This window comes from Gymnogyps californianus, chromosome 3 (assembly GCF_018139145.2).
Source record: "Gymnogyps californianus isolate 813 chromosome 3, ASM1813914v2, whole genome shotgun sequence".
Taxonomy (NCBI): Eukaryota; Metazoa; Chordata; class Aves; order Accipitriformes; family Cathartidae; genus Gymnogyps; species Gymnogyps californianus.
Genome location: NC_059473.1, coordinates 24,477,500 through 24,491,123, shown reverse-complemented (window position 1 = coordinate 24,491,123; position 13,624 = coordinate 24,477,500). Strand labels below are relative to the sequence as shown.

The 13,624-nt window shown below is 40.1% G+C and overlaps 1 protein-coding gene across 1 annotated transcript in view; it reads right to left on the bottom strand.

Moving 5' to 3' along the window:
• Positions 1 to 13,624, bottom strand: part of PTPN14 (protein tyrosine phosphatase non-receptor type 14) — a 73,824-nt gene that overhangs the window by 38,874 nt on the left and 21,326 nt on the right. Inside the window, exon 3 of the mRNA XM_050893233.1 lies at positions 627 to 724. Coding sequence (XP_050749190.1) covers positions 627 to 724 — 98 coding nt within the window. The remainder of the gene's footprint in view (positions 1 to 626; positions 725 to 13,624) is intronic.

Sequence of the window (13,624 nt, the reverse complement as noted above, 5' to 3'; positions counted from 1 at the left end):
GAGCATGATTGCTGAAACTCTACCTTAGGTTCTCATAGTCAGTCATGGATAGATTGAAACATACTTTCTCCAAGTACAGGGCTTCTTCCTCTGCCCATATACGTTATATGATCCCACTTTTATTGATGTCCTTAGGAGCTCAGAATAAAAATCACATTGTAAGAAGTAGTTTATTATTAATTTATAACTCACATAACAATTACGATCATGTGTTCTTTCATACTTCAGATAGCACTATACAGCAAAACGAGTTTTTAATTAAAGGCAAAATTAAAGCTGCTGCTATGCTCTTTGATGTAATTGCATTTCAAACCAGAGAACGTGAAGCAAATTCATTACTGCAAAGTACTCTGTGGTTGGGGTTGGAAGAACTGGAGTTTTGTTCAGATTCACTTACATGGATTTTAGAAATAGGAAAGTTGAACACTGTGATGTGGTCCATCATTCCCTCCCTGAGGGTGTGAGTGTTTCACCAACGGCAGTCCACCTATGCACTTTTAAATCAACAGAAAACCCAGCTGTTGTGAGTAGGAGTCATACAAGGCCTTAGTTAGTGCCCAGTCAACATACAGAACAAACCAAAAAAGCCAATGTTGGAACAGGGCTATGAGGTCACGTCATCTTACCTTGCACTGCCAAACCAGCTAGTCGAATTCCCTGCTCCAATGAAGAAAGTAATCGGCCATCAAGAACATCCTTTTTTACTTGTAGGTAATACTGATATCTACAAACAAAAAAAGAGCACAAATTAGAACATCTATATTTTTGTACATTTTCTACAGAACAAAAGACTGCTGAAAGCAAGAAAAACTCACCACAAACAGGTCAGGCTGTTAAACAGCAGTCTGTACCTGGCTTCAGAAGTTCCACATACCAAAACAAATCAATACGATCCTTACATGTGCAATGCTTCCAGGTGGATGAAAAGGAAAATAAAAAGTTCTAATTTGTGTTCCCTAGACCACATACAAGAGGGACATCTGCTGGGATTACCTCCTGCATAAATTTTGTAGAGGTTACTGAAGACCATGCAATCACCAATACAAAAAGAGGCTGTTCTGTATTTCCTCTATTGTTTTTGCTCCAGTGTCACCATTTTGATAGAAGAAACAGAATTTTAGCAATAGACTTTAGCTTACTGACCTAACTTTAGCTATGGCCCATATAAAAGTTTTTTAAATTGGCATCTCTCATCTGTAAGGGTGACTTAGACACGCAAATCAAGCAAAACCAGCTTCTAATATCAAGCACTTGCTGATCTGCAGTAATTAATCACAAGACAAACTATGTTAGTTTTAACCACAGCAACAGAACTCACACATTTCACGTTACATTTGCAATAGAGTAGATTAAGACAAACAAGAAGCTTTCCACAAAAAGCTTAACAAGTTACTGTCCCCATCCATGCATCCCTCCCATCCGCTGAACTGGACCAGACCCACAGCAGAGTTGGCCAAAGCAGAAGGGATATGTACCAGTCCTTCCAGCATATCAGGTTAAAGTCCAGTGGAGACAGCTTTGTTATACAGTTGAGTTACAGCAATATAACGATCTCACATCTATCAGCTTAAACTTTTGGTGCAGACATATGTAACCTGTCCCAACTGAGATGAAACACAATTCTTCTCAGCCGACATGCCAGCTCCTCATCAGGTCTGAGCCCAAAGGTAGAGGTACCGTACCAGTGTAGCCACAGTCCGTGTGTGCACTCAGCCTCATGCACCCAAGCCCCAGACCTGCTGATAGTAACTGATGCACCTGGGTGACCCAAGTTAGGAAACCCCCAAAACTAACAAAGGGGTTTCGCAGGCTGTGACCAGACATGCCAATCTAGCTGCAGCTGAACCAGGTTATGAGGTTACTGCTCCCTTCAGCTGCATGCCTGCTCACCCCCTAACACAAAGGGCATCCGCTTAAAATGGCATGGATTTAAAAAATAATTGCTTGAGATAAACTGGGTTAGAAAGAAATGGTACACAAGCATGCCAGCCAGTCTCGGAGACGGCAACCTCTGCAAGGCAGACAGCAAAGACCAGTCAGAAAGACTGGGGGCACTAGACTCCTAACTGGACTTGGCTGCAGCCAGCACACCACATCTGACCTTACCTTTGAACCTTTGGGAACAGCAAAGAAACTGTTATGGTCTTGTTTTAGAGTGTAAGTCACCTTCCCCGTCCCAATGGGAAAGGAGAACCACTGTAACACCCATGTTACAGGGACTGCACTGCCTTAACTATACTCGCAAATGTTACAGTTTAATTCTGTGTGGAGGCGTTAGAAAACACCTACGTGCTTCAAAACCAGCATAACCCAAGCCATGCTTTGAGGGCTATTAATCAAATGCAGCATTTTACATTTTTCTTCAGTTAACTCTTCTGTCAGTGATGTGAGATGCAATAACTTGCCACTAGACAGCACCAACGCTCTGACCAGACCCGCACTCTTAAGGCAGCAGGGTGTTTAGAGGCTACAAGCACTGCAGGGCAGAGAAATCCTCTCAGAGAAGGCCTCTGCACCTATTCTTCACGTCTGAGAAGTCCCCTTTGGAGTTCACAATTTTTACGTGCACTTAAAAGGTAATTGTTGGGTTACTGGTTTTAGGCTTCCTCTTCCCCTCTCTCCCCTACAAGAGGCAGAAGAACATTTTCAAACAGGAAAAATATAATCTCATTTAAAATGCTTAGATTTGGCTTTCACACAGCCTAATGAAAATTAAAACTTCAGGAGATTTTGAAATTTCATTGAGAGAGGCAGTGTAAAAAGCATACGGCTTCTCAGCTGGAGCCCTGTGCTTCAGCCCCAGGTTTCACACTTGCTCAGTCCAAGAGACAAATCAGCTTGTTTCCACTTCTTTGCAATGACTACATCCCAATTCTGAAAATATGCATGCTTTCATACAAGCTTGATGTAAGCTGCTTTATCAAGCATGCAGGTGAGCAAGTGTTTGCTGAATCTGGTCTTCGAGACTTGTATCCCGAAAGCAGGCTATTTATGTCAATGCTACATATACATGCATGAGTTACATATTCTAGTCTAACAGAACAAAAGTAAAATCCACATCTGCCATGAAGTTAGAGCTATTGTTAAAACAAACACAGTTAAGAGATTACATGAAAGTCAAACCAATGTAAAAATCTTATAGTGACATCCGAGCTCTACAGAAGTCAAGAATGTCACCAGCTTTACTGGAGCCATGATTTCAACCACAGTGCCCACAAAACTATAGATAAACCATAGAAAGAATTATTTAGGAAGCATCATCAAAAATACGATGTCAATGCAGTTATGGTAGTATCAAACATTAAAACCAACACTTTCAAAAGAAACTGTGATGTGGGGTTTTAGTTGCAGTTTTAGTTGCCAATACTTCAGAAAAATTTTTAAGACAGCAGTCAGTACCCACTTTACAAGAAAGATGCCCATTTACAGATGTTTCACCCTGATTGTCGGAAACAGGTCACATTTAAAAATCATAATAGGAATATTCTACAATATTATGGTACAGCATTGCATTGACTAACACTGTAGCAGAATAAAAGTTTAGGATTTATTATATATTGTAGATTGGTATGCAGTAAGAGTTTAAAAGATGTGTATAATTAGCTCTCTGACATTAACTAGTGTATCCATCAGGAAAAACCTCATGGAGGAAGTTGTCACTTTTCAGAGGCAAACGCACTGAAAAGCAATCACCTGCTATGGCTCTGACACCTTTTTCAATGGAAGTGCCAAGATAAACTGAAGAAGATTGAGGCAGAAACCTATGGTCTGTACCAGCTTCATCTTTACCCCTGGACTGACAATGACAAGGGTCACCCACCTAAGGTGTCCCCTGACATCTCCCTTCATTGTGGCCACATAAGGCACAAACTGGGACATCTCCTTTCACAAGGCATGAACTGGAGTGGCTAATTCCACTGTCAAGGAAGAGGAGGAGCACACCCTGGAGGAAGCTCTGCTAGAAGGCTCTAATAGCTCTACCAGCCACAGATTCATGGCTCAGCCATGCTGCAAAACTGTGGTCAGGCTCTCTGCCCAGCCAACGGAGAGGAGAAATTGGCCCACATTCTGTCAAGGATTTGAGGCTCCTCCATCTGAAATTACGTTAAATGCTGTTATTATGTCACTATGCTAGCTGAGACTGCTCTTTGTTCGCTTGGATTGCAAAAGTAGATCTATAATTTGAGGGAAATCAAACATTTTAAAAATGATTCAGCTATAGATTCACTGAGGAAAGCTGTTCCAGAACAGCAGATAAAAACATGCATTTCATAAGCCTCCTATTAGTTGGTTTAGTTGGGAAAGCATATGGAAACTGAACAAAAGAGAAGTTTGCAATCTGCACCCCCAAATAATAAAAGGCAAGAAATTCAAAATTAAGACTTAAAGCTTTAATCACAGAGCCATTCTGGCATACTAGGGGAGTGCAGGGCAGAAGAGACACCACCATAGCCAAGCAGGCTGAGAGCTGAAATCTCTCACCTTCGTTGCTCATTTTGGGTTAAACATTTTTAGCAGAGCCATTGTGTATTCAATATAATAAAGGCTACTACAGTTTGCCAGCCTGTAGCTAATTCCAAGGGGAATGGGAGTGGACAACAAGTCTGAACAAATCCATAATTATAAGGATATCATTTCCCACAACTCTATTTAGTCAACATAGAAAACATTAAAAGTATATTTGCATCTATTGCATCAAAAAGCACACTTTTTATACAAAGTAAATAAGCTGCAACTGGACAACTATGAGACAACATCTGAATTCCAGAATCAATACCTGCATTTTAGCAATCCATACTACGTCAGAGGAAAAAAAAACCCAAATAGTATTACCAAGCAGGAGATAAGGGTACTGGTTTAAAATTTAATTGCAGCACCCAGATTCAGAGTTGGCTACAGCTGTGTAAATGTAGAGAAACTCCATTTGCCCACACAATTCTGCATAGACCTCCCAAGATCAGGATTTGTGTTTGTTCTCCTGTCACTTCAAAAAAGAACATGGGTGTTTGTATAGTGTCACTGAATTCATTGTACCCTTCCATCACCACTGTTTATCTGCTGTATAACCTCTGCTGCTGTTTTATATATGCAGAAGATAACTCAATTTAACTGATGTCTGTTCTCTTCAACAACCAATGTTTCAGATACCACAAGTCACGCAGAACCTGGCCTGATCAATATTGGAAGCAAGATCTTTGTAAAGAAATTAAAGGATGGTTTACAAAAGCAAGAATATGGGTTAGTTTTGCAGAGTAACTGCACTGGTGCACTGCATCTTCACAATTTTCCTACTAGTGACTTCCACAAAGAACCACAAGGCAAATACTTCATTAATAATTAATATTATCAGACTCGGTAGCCTTAGTAATCAAGCAGCACCCAACTCTGCTAGGAAATGTACAAGAACAGAACAAAAAATGCTTATTGCCCCAGGGATTTACAGTCTAAATATATATTTCATACACATACATAGATCTATACGTTTATACAAAAAGGTGACAGGATCGAGATAATAAGGATTAATACTGTTCGAATGCTGTACTGTGATCAGTCTGGATTTTTGTTATTTTTACCTGGTTTTACTTTCCTTCTCTGTACATCAGGGACAGGGAGGGTTTGGAACATACACATTATCTCTAGTGCAGCAGGAAACACTTTTAAAAAAACTTTTTTTTTTTTTTTTTTTTTTTTAGTTAGTCAGTGTGTTTTTCTGGAAATTTCAAGCCAGTATGAATAAATACATTACAGTTTCAATACCAATAAATATTTACCTTGAGTGTATCTGAAAATATACAAAGCACTACAAACCACGTATTAGTTACTCAGGAGGTACAATTCCTTTAAAATTGTTTCTAATGATGCAATTACTGGCATGACTAACTTTTTTACAACTCATTAGGTACCTTTTTGGCGTCAAGCCTATCTATTGGATAACTGCATAGCTATGTAGTTTAACTTCTTCTCTGGAGGAAAAGAGAACTGCTTTACCGTTTCATATCTCCAAAATAAGAAGTCTTTAAGACTCAAAGGAGAAACAGATTGGCCCACAAGTGGTTTAGCTGAAGACCTTCAGCTCTTTTCCAGCTTCAAAAAAAATTTGCAATTACAGTACAATATGATCTTCTAAAATTAGGAACACAATAAAAGTCTCATTGAATCACAACAGTTCAACTCAGCTCATTGGGGTTTATTTTAGTATGGTAATATACTTCTGAGCAGAGACGCTGCAATGTACACTTATGCAATAATCTGCCCACAGGGGAAGCAGCTTCTCCAGAACAGAGGCCTTTTATCATTTACTAAAATTATTTTAAGCATTAGCTTTGATATTGATGTGTCTATTGTTCATCTCACACCTTAAAATCTGCCATGATCTTGGCTTTGATACTATTTAGCAACAGGATTCCACAGATACCTATATGCTACATTTTAAAGAGAAACCCATTTTTTATTTTAAACACAGGGTCTTTCATATTTTCTCAGCCTTTGAGTTAGATAAGCCAATGACTCAGCTATTCAATGGACAATCAAAGGAACTAACTGATAACGACCAAAAGGTTATTTTTATTTATTTATTACATATTGGAGACAATCATAATACTTAACTCTTACTGGTTGCTTTTGTGAGAAAAACATGCTTTAAATAGTATTAATGATCATTAGCCTAATTTTATAAATGGAGTATCTGAGGCACATGGCTGGTGAAGTTACTTGTGTAAACTTGGGCAGGAAACCGAGGCACATTTGGGAGATCTAGGTTTTGTTCCCAAGTCTCAATCCAGAGTACTACTTACTGGATGCTGCTCATTTCATGTGGGTCACCCAATATACTGCCACAAAACTGACTGCAAACTTGGACTGGATTTTATATGACAAGAAAGGAAGGCAGGCAGGCAGACAAGACTGGTCTTTTCAGATACAATGTTCAGTACATTGGCAAAGATGGCGTTACGATTTCTGGGCTTGAGCATGCTGAAACACATTTTAGAAGCAAGGGTTCAATCAGCACATCTTAATCTACATGCACTTTAAAAAAAGAGGTACATACATTGATGATGTCATTGTCAGTAACGCAGTGCTAAGGCCTTGTCTTTGCTGTTGTAAAAAAACTTAGATGGTGTTGATAAACAGAACATCTCCAGCTCGCTCCTCTGGAATTTCATCAGCTTCTCTCCCAGCGAAAGTCTGATGTTTCGCAGTACTAGACAATAGCCATTTCTCTGGGATTTGTGGTAGAATATAAAAAGCAACGGCTGTGCTTCCACTCCTAAAGGGTAATATTTTTGGAAGGGTATTATTGAGAACAAGTCTACCACACCCTGTCACAGACCTTCAGAAAGATCAGCAGACTTGCCAGAAAAAAAAAGGGAAGGAGACGAAAGAGCCTTTGTCACACATGCAGGAGGAAATTCCTTCAGAAGCTCAAACTGTCAATGCCAATAGTAAAAACAGTCATAACAGTTTCTAGGGTAGGAACTCCTTGATCATAACAACCTTATAAGGTAGCTCAAGGTTACCTTCAGGTAACTGAGAAATGAGGTTTTTCAAAAGCAGCATCCAACTGTCTACATCCTGGTTTCCTCCAGCAGCTGGATGGAAAACATGACTGAAACTAAAAATAAAATAGATGAAATACATGGAAAGATTTGTGTCATTCCTTTTCCCCTTCCTAATGAGACAGAACAATGCTGGGTTCGCATCATTTTCACACGTAGGACTGAAAACAGAGGACAGATCAAAACACAGTTCATATCACCTACTTCCACATCACTCAATCTCTCTTTAAAAGCAACAGTTTATAGCTGAAGGGGAGAAAAGGGGATTTGGCTAAAACAGGCTAATGTTACGACGACAGTCACTTTCCATTTGTTTTGATATGCAACTTGTGAGCATAAGGACAAATAATACACAACCTCGATGGCTAGCTTGCTCTATGAGCTGCAATGAGGCACACAACGAAAGGTAAGCTACCACATCTGACTAGTGAAGTTCCTACCAAAGGCCAATGTCTTCCAAAGGTTAAGGTCCAGCTACACAGCCAACTCCTGGCTAAGGATACTAGAATAGGAAAACCTTTGCGCACCTAAAAACAGTCTGGTCAGAATTTTGCACTGCTTAGTTGTTACCACCTCTATTTCATCAGGTTACTACTGAAAGGTTGTTCGTTTGCATGCATTCCCCGAAAGACAGTCTATTAAAATTTCAGGTCTCCACCTCCACCAATTCTTTACACAGCTGGCAGAAGATTTCAAATGTAAATGCAAAGTATGAGCATTTTAGGAGCAATAAGCTTTTTTCCTGGCGTGAATCAGTTAAGTCTAATTTCTGCAGCAAAACAGAGCATTCAAAAAAGACAAGTATGTATGTATTGCAAACAGACATGGGACTGTTTAGGAGGGTAACACACGCTTTATAACCTCTCACATATAAGCAGCTGCTTCCAGCATAGCCCGGTATCAAAGTGTTGTGGCTCTTTGGTGTCCAGTGTTAAATGGATGGCTAGTGAAACCTACAAACATGAAAAAGCGATGGCTAGTGAAACCCTGAGCAGTTAGACATGAGATAACAGCATCACACTTAGCATTCTCGTTGGCAGAAAAAGACTGAGCTTGGATTGTAAAGAAGTGCTTTGCAAGTGTTTTTCTTTTCCTGCCATTTCTGATGGGCCACAAGCACGGACATGCACCCAGGCCTTGTTGCAGCCCGCAGACATGACACAAGCCTTCCAAAACACGCACACCTACCGCAAGAGGCTTAGCCAGCAGATGCAGCTTTACAGTATCCACCAATTTCTCTATATTTAAAAAGGAACCCCCCAACCGCAACAGGTCCATCCTCTGTACTTGTACTTGTTGTTAAGAGTGTATTATACTTTTTGGATACTCCAAGTTCAAATAAACCCACAAACACAAAGTTAAACCTTAAATAAAAAGGCCAGTAATGGCATGCTTTAGCAAGAAAGGAAGGCATGCCACAACCTGATCCTGATTTTCTGCCCTTGAACTCTTGAATTAATTATAACAAATTACAGGGAGCCCCACTACAATTTATAAGCACAATAAACTCCCTTACAACCACCTATAATTTTATCAGAGTTAATCCAAATACCTTAAGAATTATACAGCACAAAACTCCAACATGCCTTTTAGAGTAAAAAAATGGGGGAAGCCATATTCTCTTGTCTTCCGAGCCCTCTCTCTCGGCAAAGGCTACATTTGGTCTCTGCAAGCTGGAGTCAGCAAAGCCACGCCCTGGTGACACCCCCATAGCATTCATCCTTACAAAGGCTGGAGTGGGATTGCAAAAGTAAAGCAAAACAATCAAAATCACGTCATGCGAAGAAATCTGTATTTTAGCATTTTCAGCTGAAAAACAACATTCAATGCAAGCATAAATATTACACAGAAACACTGGAATAAAACATTTGGGAGCGAAGAGTTTGTTAGCCACACGTCTTTGAAAAAAGCCACGTATCCATCTGGTTTGGGTTTTAAGCACATGCTAAAAGTGTTATTGTTCAACATGGCAGTCCTATTGATTTCAGACTACTCACATAGTTAAGCTTAAATACAGGCTCAACTATGCGCTCATGTCTCCTGAACTGAGCAAAACACTTGCATTTGGCTACAGAGATCCAAAGGTTACAACACAGGAGACTTTATTTTTTCTTATTAGCTTCACTTTCTTTTTTGATCATACAAAAAAACCCAAAAAAAACAGTAGAACTGAGTCAGGTAGGTGAATTGCAGCAATGCCACATACTGCTTTTCATACATAGATCTTAAATGCTGTAAAGGAAGATCACTATTCTTATTCTCCCACCCTATCGCAAAAAAAAAACCCAAACAAAAAAAAACCCAGATCACAGTGAGAAAACAGGAGCCTGAGGAAGGATGCAACTTCCCATAATGGTAGTAGCACTGGAACTAAACCCAGATCGCCTCTTCATCAGTAGGGTCCACAGGTCAAATGGATATCAAAGCCTATGAGAAAAATCCCTCTTGCTAAGCTTCCTTCAGCTTTTTTGTGCAGTCTGCAAGGAAAAAATATCAGTACTCAACAGGGGATTTTTTTGAGTGCAAACCCATAAGGTCTCACACAACTGCTGCCTCCACCTTCACCTTCCTACTATCACGGTCTCCCCAATTCCCATACAGGGTCCCAGGGCTCTTTCTCCTCACCTCGGGCTGTGCGTGCCAGAGGCAGCTATTGCTCTGGTGTGGGACTCTGTGACTTGCCAGGGCTTTTGCATGCAAAGCCACCATCCCGCTCGACAGCAAAATCAGAGGGACAACACTGCACAGTACCACTTTGTATCACTTTGCAGAGCAGTTCTACTAGCCATCAGCCCTCCTTTGCTGCATGACACAAAACATGGGCTCCAACTATGAACAGGAGCTCCAGCCACATATAGGGTTCACCTATATATAGGTGCTCAATAATATGACACGGCATGGAGCCTACGTGTCACTTCCCACTTAGTCACATCCTCAGAACATCAGGTCCCACGCACAGAGCGCAACTCATGCCCCCAAATCCTTAGACGGCATAAAAGTAATGGCAGCTGTGAAGATCCATCCTCACAAAGATGCAAAAATGAAAAGACGAGTCACGGCTATATATGCTGAAGACTATTAAACCTCATGGGGAAGAGGAGCACAAAAAACCCTGTTGGTCTTTCCTGATTTGGAACCAGGAAAGATTTCAGAAAAAATGAGATCAGACCTCAGAAAGTTAATAATAGCTTAGATTTACTTCCTTTACTCATATGTGTTGACTCAGTTCAAAATATGCTATTCCCTGCTCTGAAAAGAAAACACAGCTAACCTTCAAGCTGTCTCTACTGTGGGAAAAGGTGGTTTAAGTTACATATGGAAGCAATATGAGTCAACAGTTTGAAAATTCTCCTGGTAGCCAGCCAGGTTAATGGCCAAGCAGGTTAGAATATCATGCTAAAAAAATGTGGTGAGTTAACTAGAACATATGTATACTCTAGTTCATACTCTGCAACACTGAAAACAAATAGACAACTCTCTTTAAAAATTGGGCTAAGTACAGGCATAACTCTAAACTATTCTTTGGACACAAAACAAACATGAATTCTGATTGCCCCATGCACCCCCTCTCCATTATGCCAGTTGAAGTAATAAAACATATTGTATACACCCCATAAACCTTGTCTCATTTTTCAATATATATTTTAAATATTTTCCTCCAGTAGGGCTCTAAACTCTGGAATGACATACGTCCACCAGCCTTTTCTGGTTACATGTACCGCTGTGCACTGATGCAGAAGCTGAACAGAGTGAACACATATACCAGTGAACAACCACTATGCATATATAAGCATCCAGAAGCACCTCACAAAATGATTGGTTTGTGGGTGCAGAGCAGCATGCGAGTGTGTTCAGGTGTTACTTTATTCAAAGAGCAAGTGAACACGTTCAAACTTACAGAATATGTGTACTTAACCTGAACTTACCAAAAAAAAAAAAAAAAAAAAAAAAAGAAAAGGGCGCTCCAGTACCCTGCAGTGAAACCTTGTTCATGAATTTATGGAACTCATTAAAAAAACCCTATCAGTAAAACCTTTAGGGTAGTATCCCAACCTCACATAATCAACGTCTGAGAAAGCTCTATTGATTTAGTGGAATTTTACCTGGTAGGTAGCTAAAATCCAGTCCATTCACTACTGTCTTTTACAGTAATCTGTCTTGGTAATAAGAAAACACTGCTTGAAATGTGACACAATGAAGTTGCCACCTATCTATAGGCTGTCAGTACAATAGCTCATATTCCTGTGAAAAGATTGTTGATGCACCTACATTAGCACTCACTGCCAGCAGAAAACAGGAAAACTCAGGTTGTTTCCACCTCCCAAAGAGCTTGGTGACCCCAGTGCTTTCACAGGAATTGTTGAAAACAGTCACCCCACACATCAGTAAATCATGCAATAAAACTATGGCCCAGGAAGTTCTAACGTCCCAGTGAACACAACCCTGCAAAAGTGAACACAGCTCTGATAACAACGGGATGTTGCCAGAGAAATATGTGAATCAGTGCCCTGTTGGGTGGGTAAAGTAGATCCATTTCATGAAATGAATAATTATTCTTTGTAAAAGCTTCAAAAACAGCTGAAGATATCAAGTGCAAAAGCAGCTGCCAAAGATAAAACAGTGAACCAGTAAACATCTCACTGCACAGGAATCTGCCATCTTCCAACACTGAGATTTCTGCCAAATTCTTGTTGAGACTTTCAGCTGCATAAGGGCCTCCACACAAATGCTTCTTTTAAACACAGTCAGAGACTTCAGGACTGTACTGACATCCAACTGCAGCTTCTTTAGCTTTATACCCTGCCAGCAAGGCAAAAAATATTAAAGGTATTCAGGTCCCTGAAAAAGGGTATGTTTAGAACTAGTTTTCGTGGTTTGTGTCTCAGCTATTAAAGAATGGAAAAAGTTTGCTCCAGCCTGCAGTACAACCATCAAAATTCAATAAATTTAATTGAAGACTGGCAGTGCTACTGTAATCAAGATTTCCACTGCCTATTGAATTCTCAAAATTTAAAAAGCAGTTAGAAACCCCAATCAAAAAGCACAGGTCTGTCTGCTCACAGGTTGCTGCTACTGGCTTGACCCTCTTTCTGATGCTGAAGCCAAATTTTAGACATCTATCTGGGACTTCTAAATAGAAGACCAGTGAGCCGCAGTTCCCTTTTCAAAACATGCAGTAGAAAAGAGAGAATGAATCACTTGCAGAACGTGATGCACAACAGAGGAATCCTGAATCATGCTGTGGAAATGCCCATTTCTTCTCACTGATTACACAGGAAGTCTAGAGCAACCTTCATTCTTGAGGCTTCGTCAGGAGAAACTACATGACTGAGGTAGGATTGGTCTGTGTCATGAAGACTTTAAGTAGTATATCCCGTAGCAGTCTGCACTTCCCTAAGGAGAAACTGCTAGTCACTGCTACTGCATCACACGGGAAGATAAACAGGAGAATACTAGCCCCAGTCTAGGTAACATATTCATCTGTCAAAAACAGTGCCTTAAACTACACCGGGAGACAAGTCAGAAGCAGCATACCAATCTATGAGGCACACCATAATATTCACTGTGTACACAGTGCTCCTTAACGAATGGACAACCTCATTCTGCAATGATATACATTGCTATTACACCTTAAGGGGGAAAAAAGGCAGTGAAGCACTTGGCAATAGTCTAAATGACAAAGGCAGTGAGTGGCACAGTTCATAGATTAGAAGAGGAATGATCCTTTTGATCTTCATTTGAGGAGAGGCATAAAGGCTGATGGGCACTTCTGTGACTCAAGCAGCTAGGGATGACAAATGTTTTCCATTTTTCCACTTTTCTTATCCTTTCTCCTGTAAGCCAAAAAATTGAAGAGAACATCTTTTTTTCTAGGGAAAGCAAAATCACTCATTGACAGTAACTATCTCTATAGCTATTATACTAAAATTTCACAGAAGAGGAAGAGAACAGACATTATATATTCAGCAATTTTCAGAATAACTCTCAAACTCCTCACTGTTAGCCACAAGTGAGAAATTAGACACAGATATTTGCTGAAATAACTCACTCCTTTCTTCTGCCTAAAA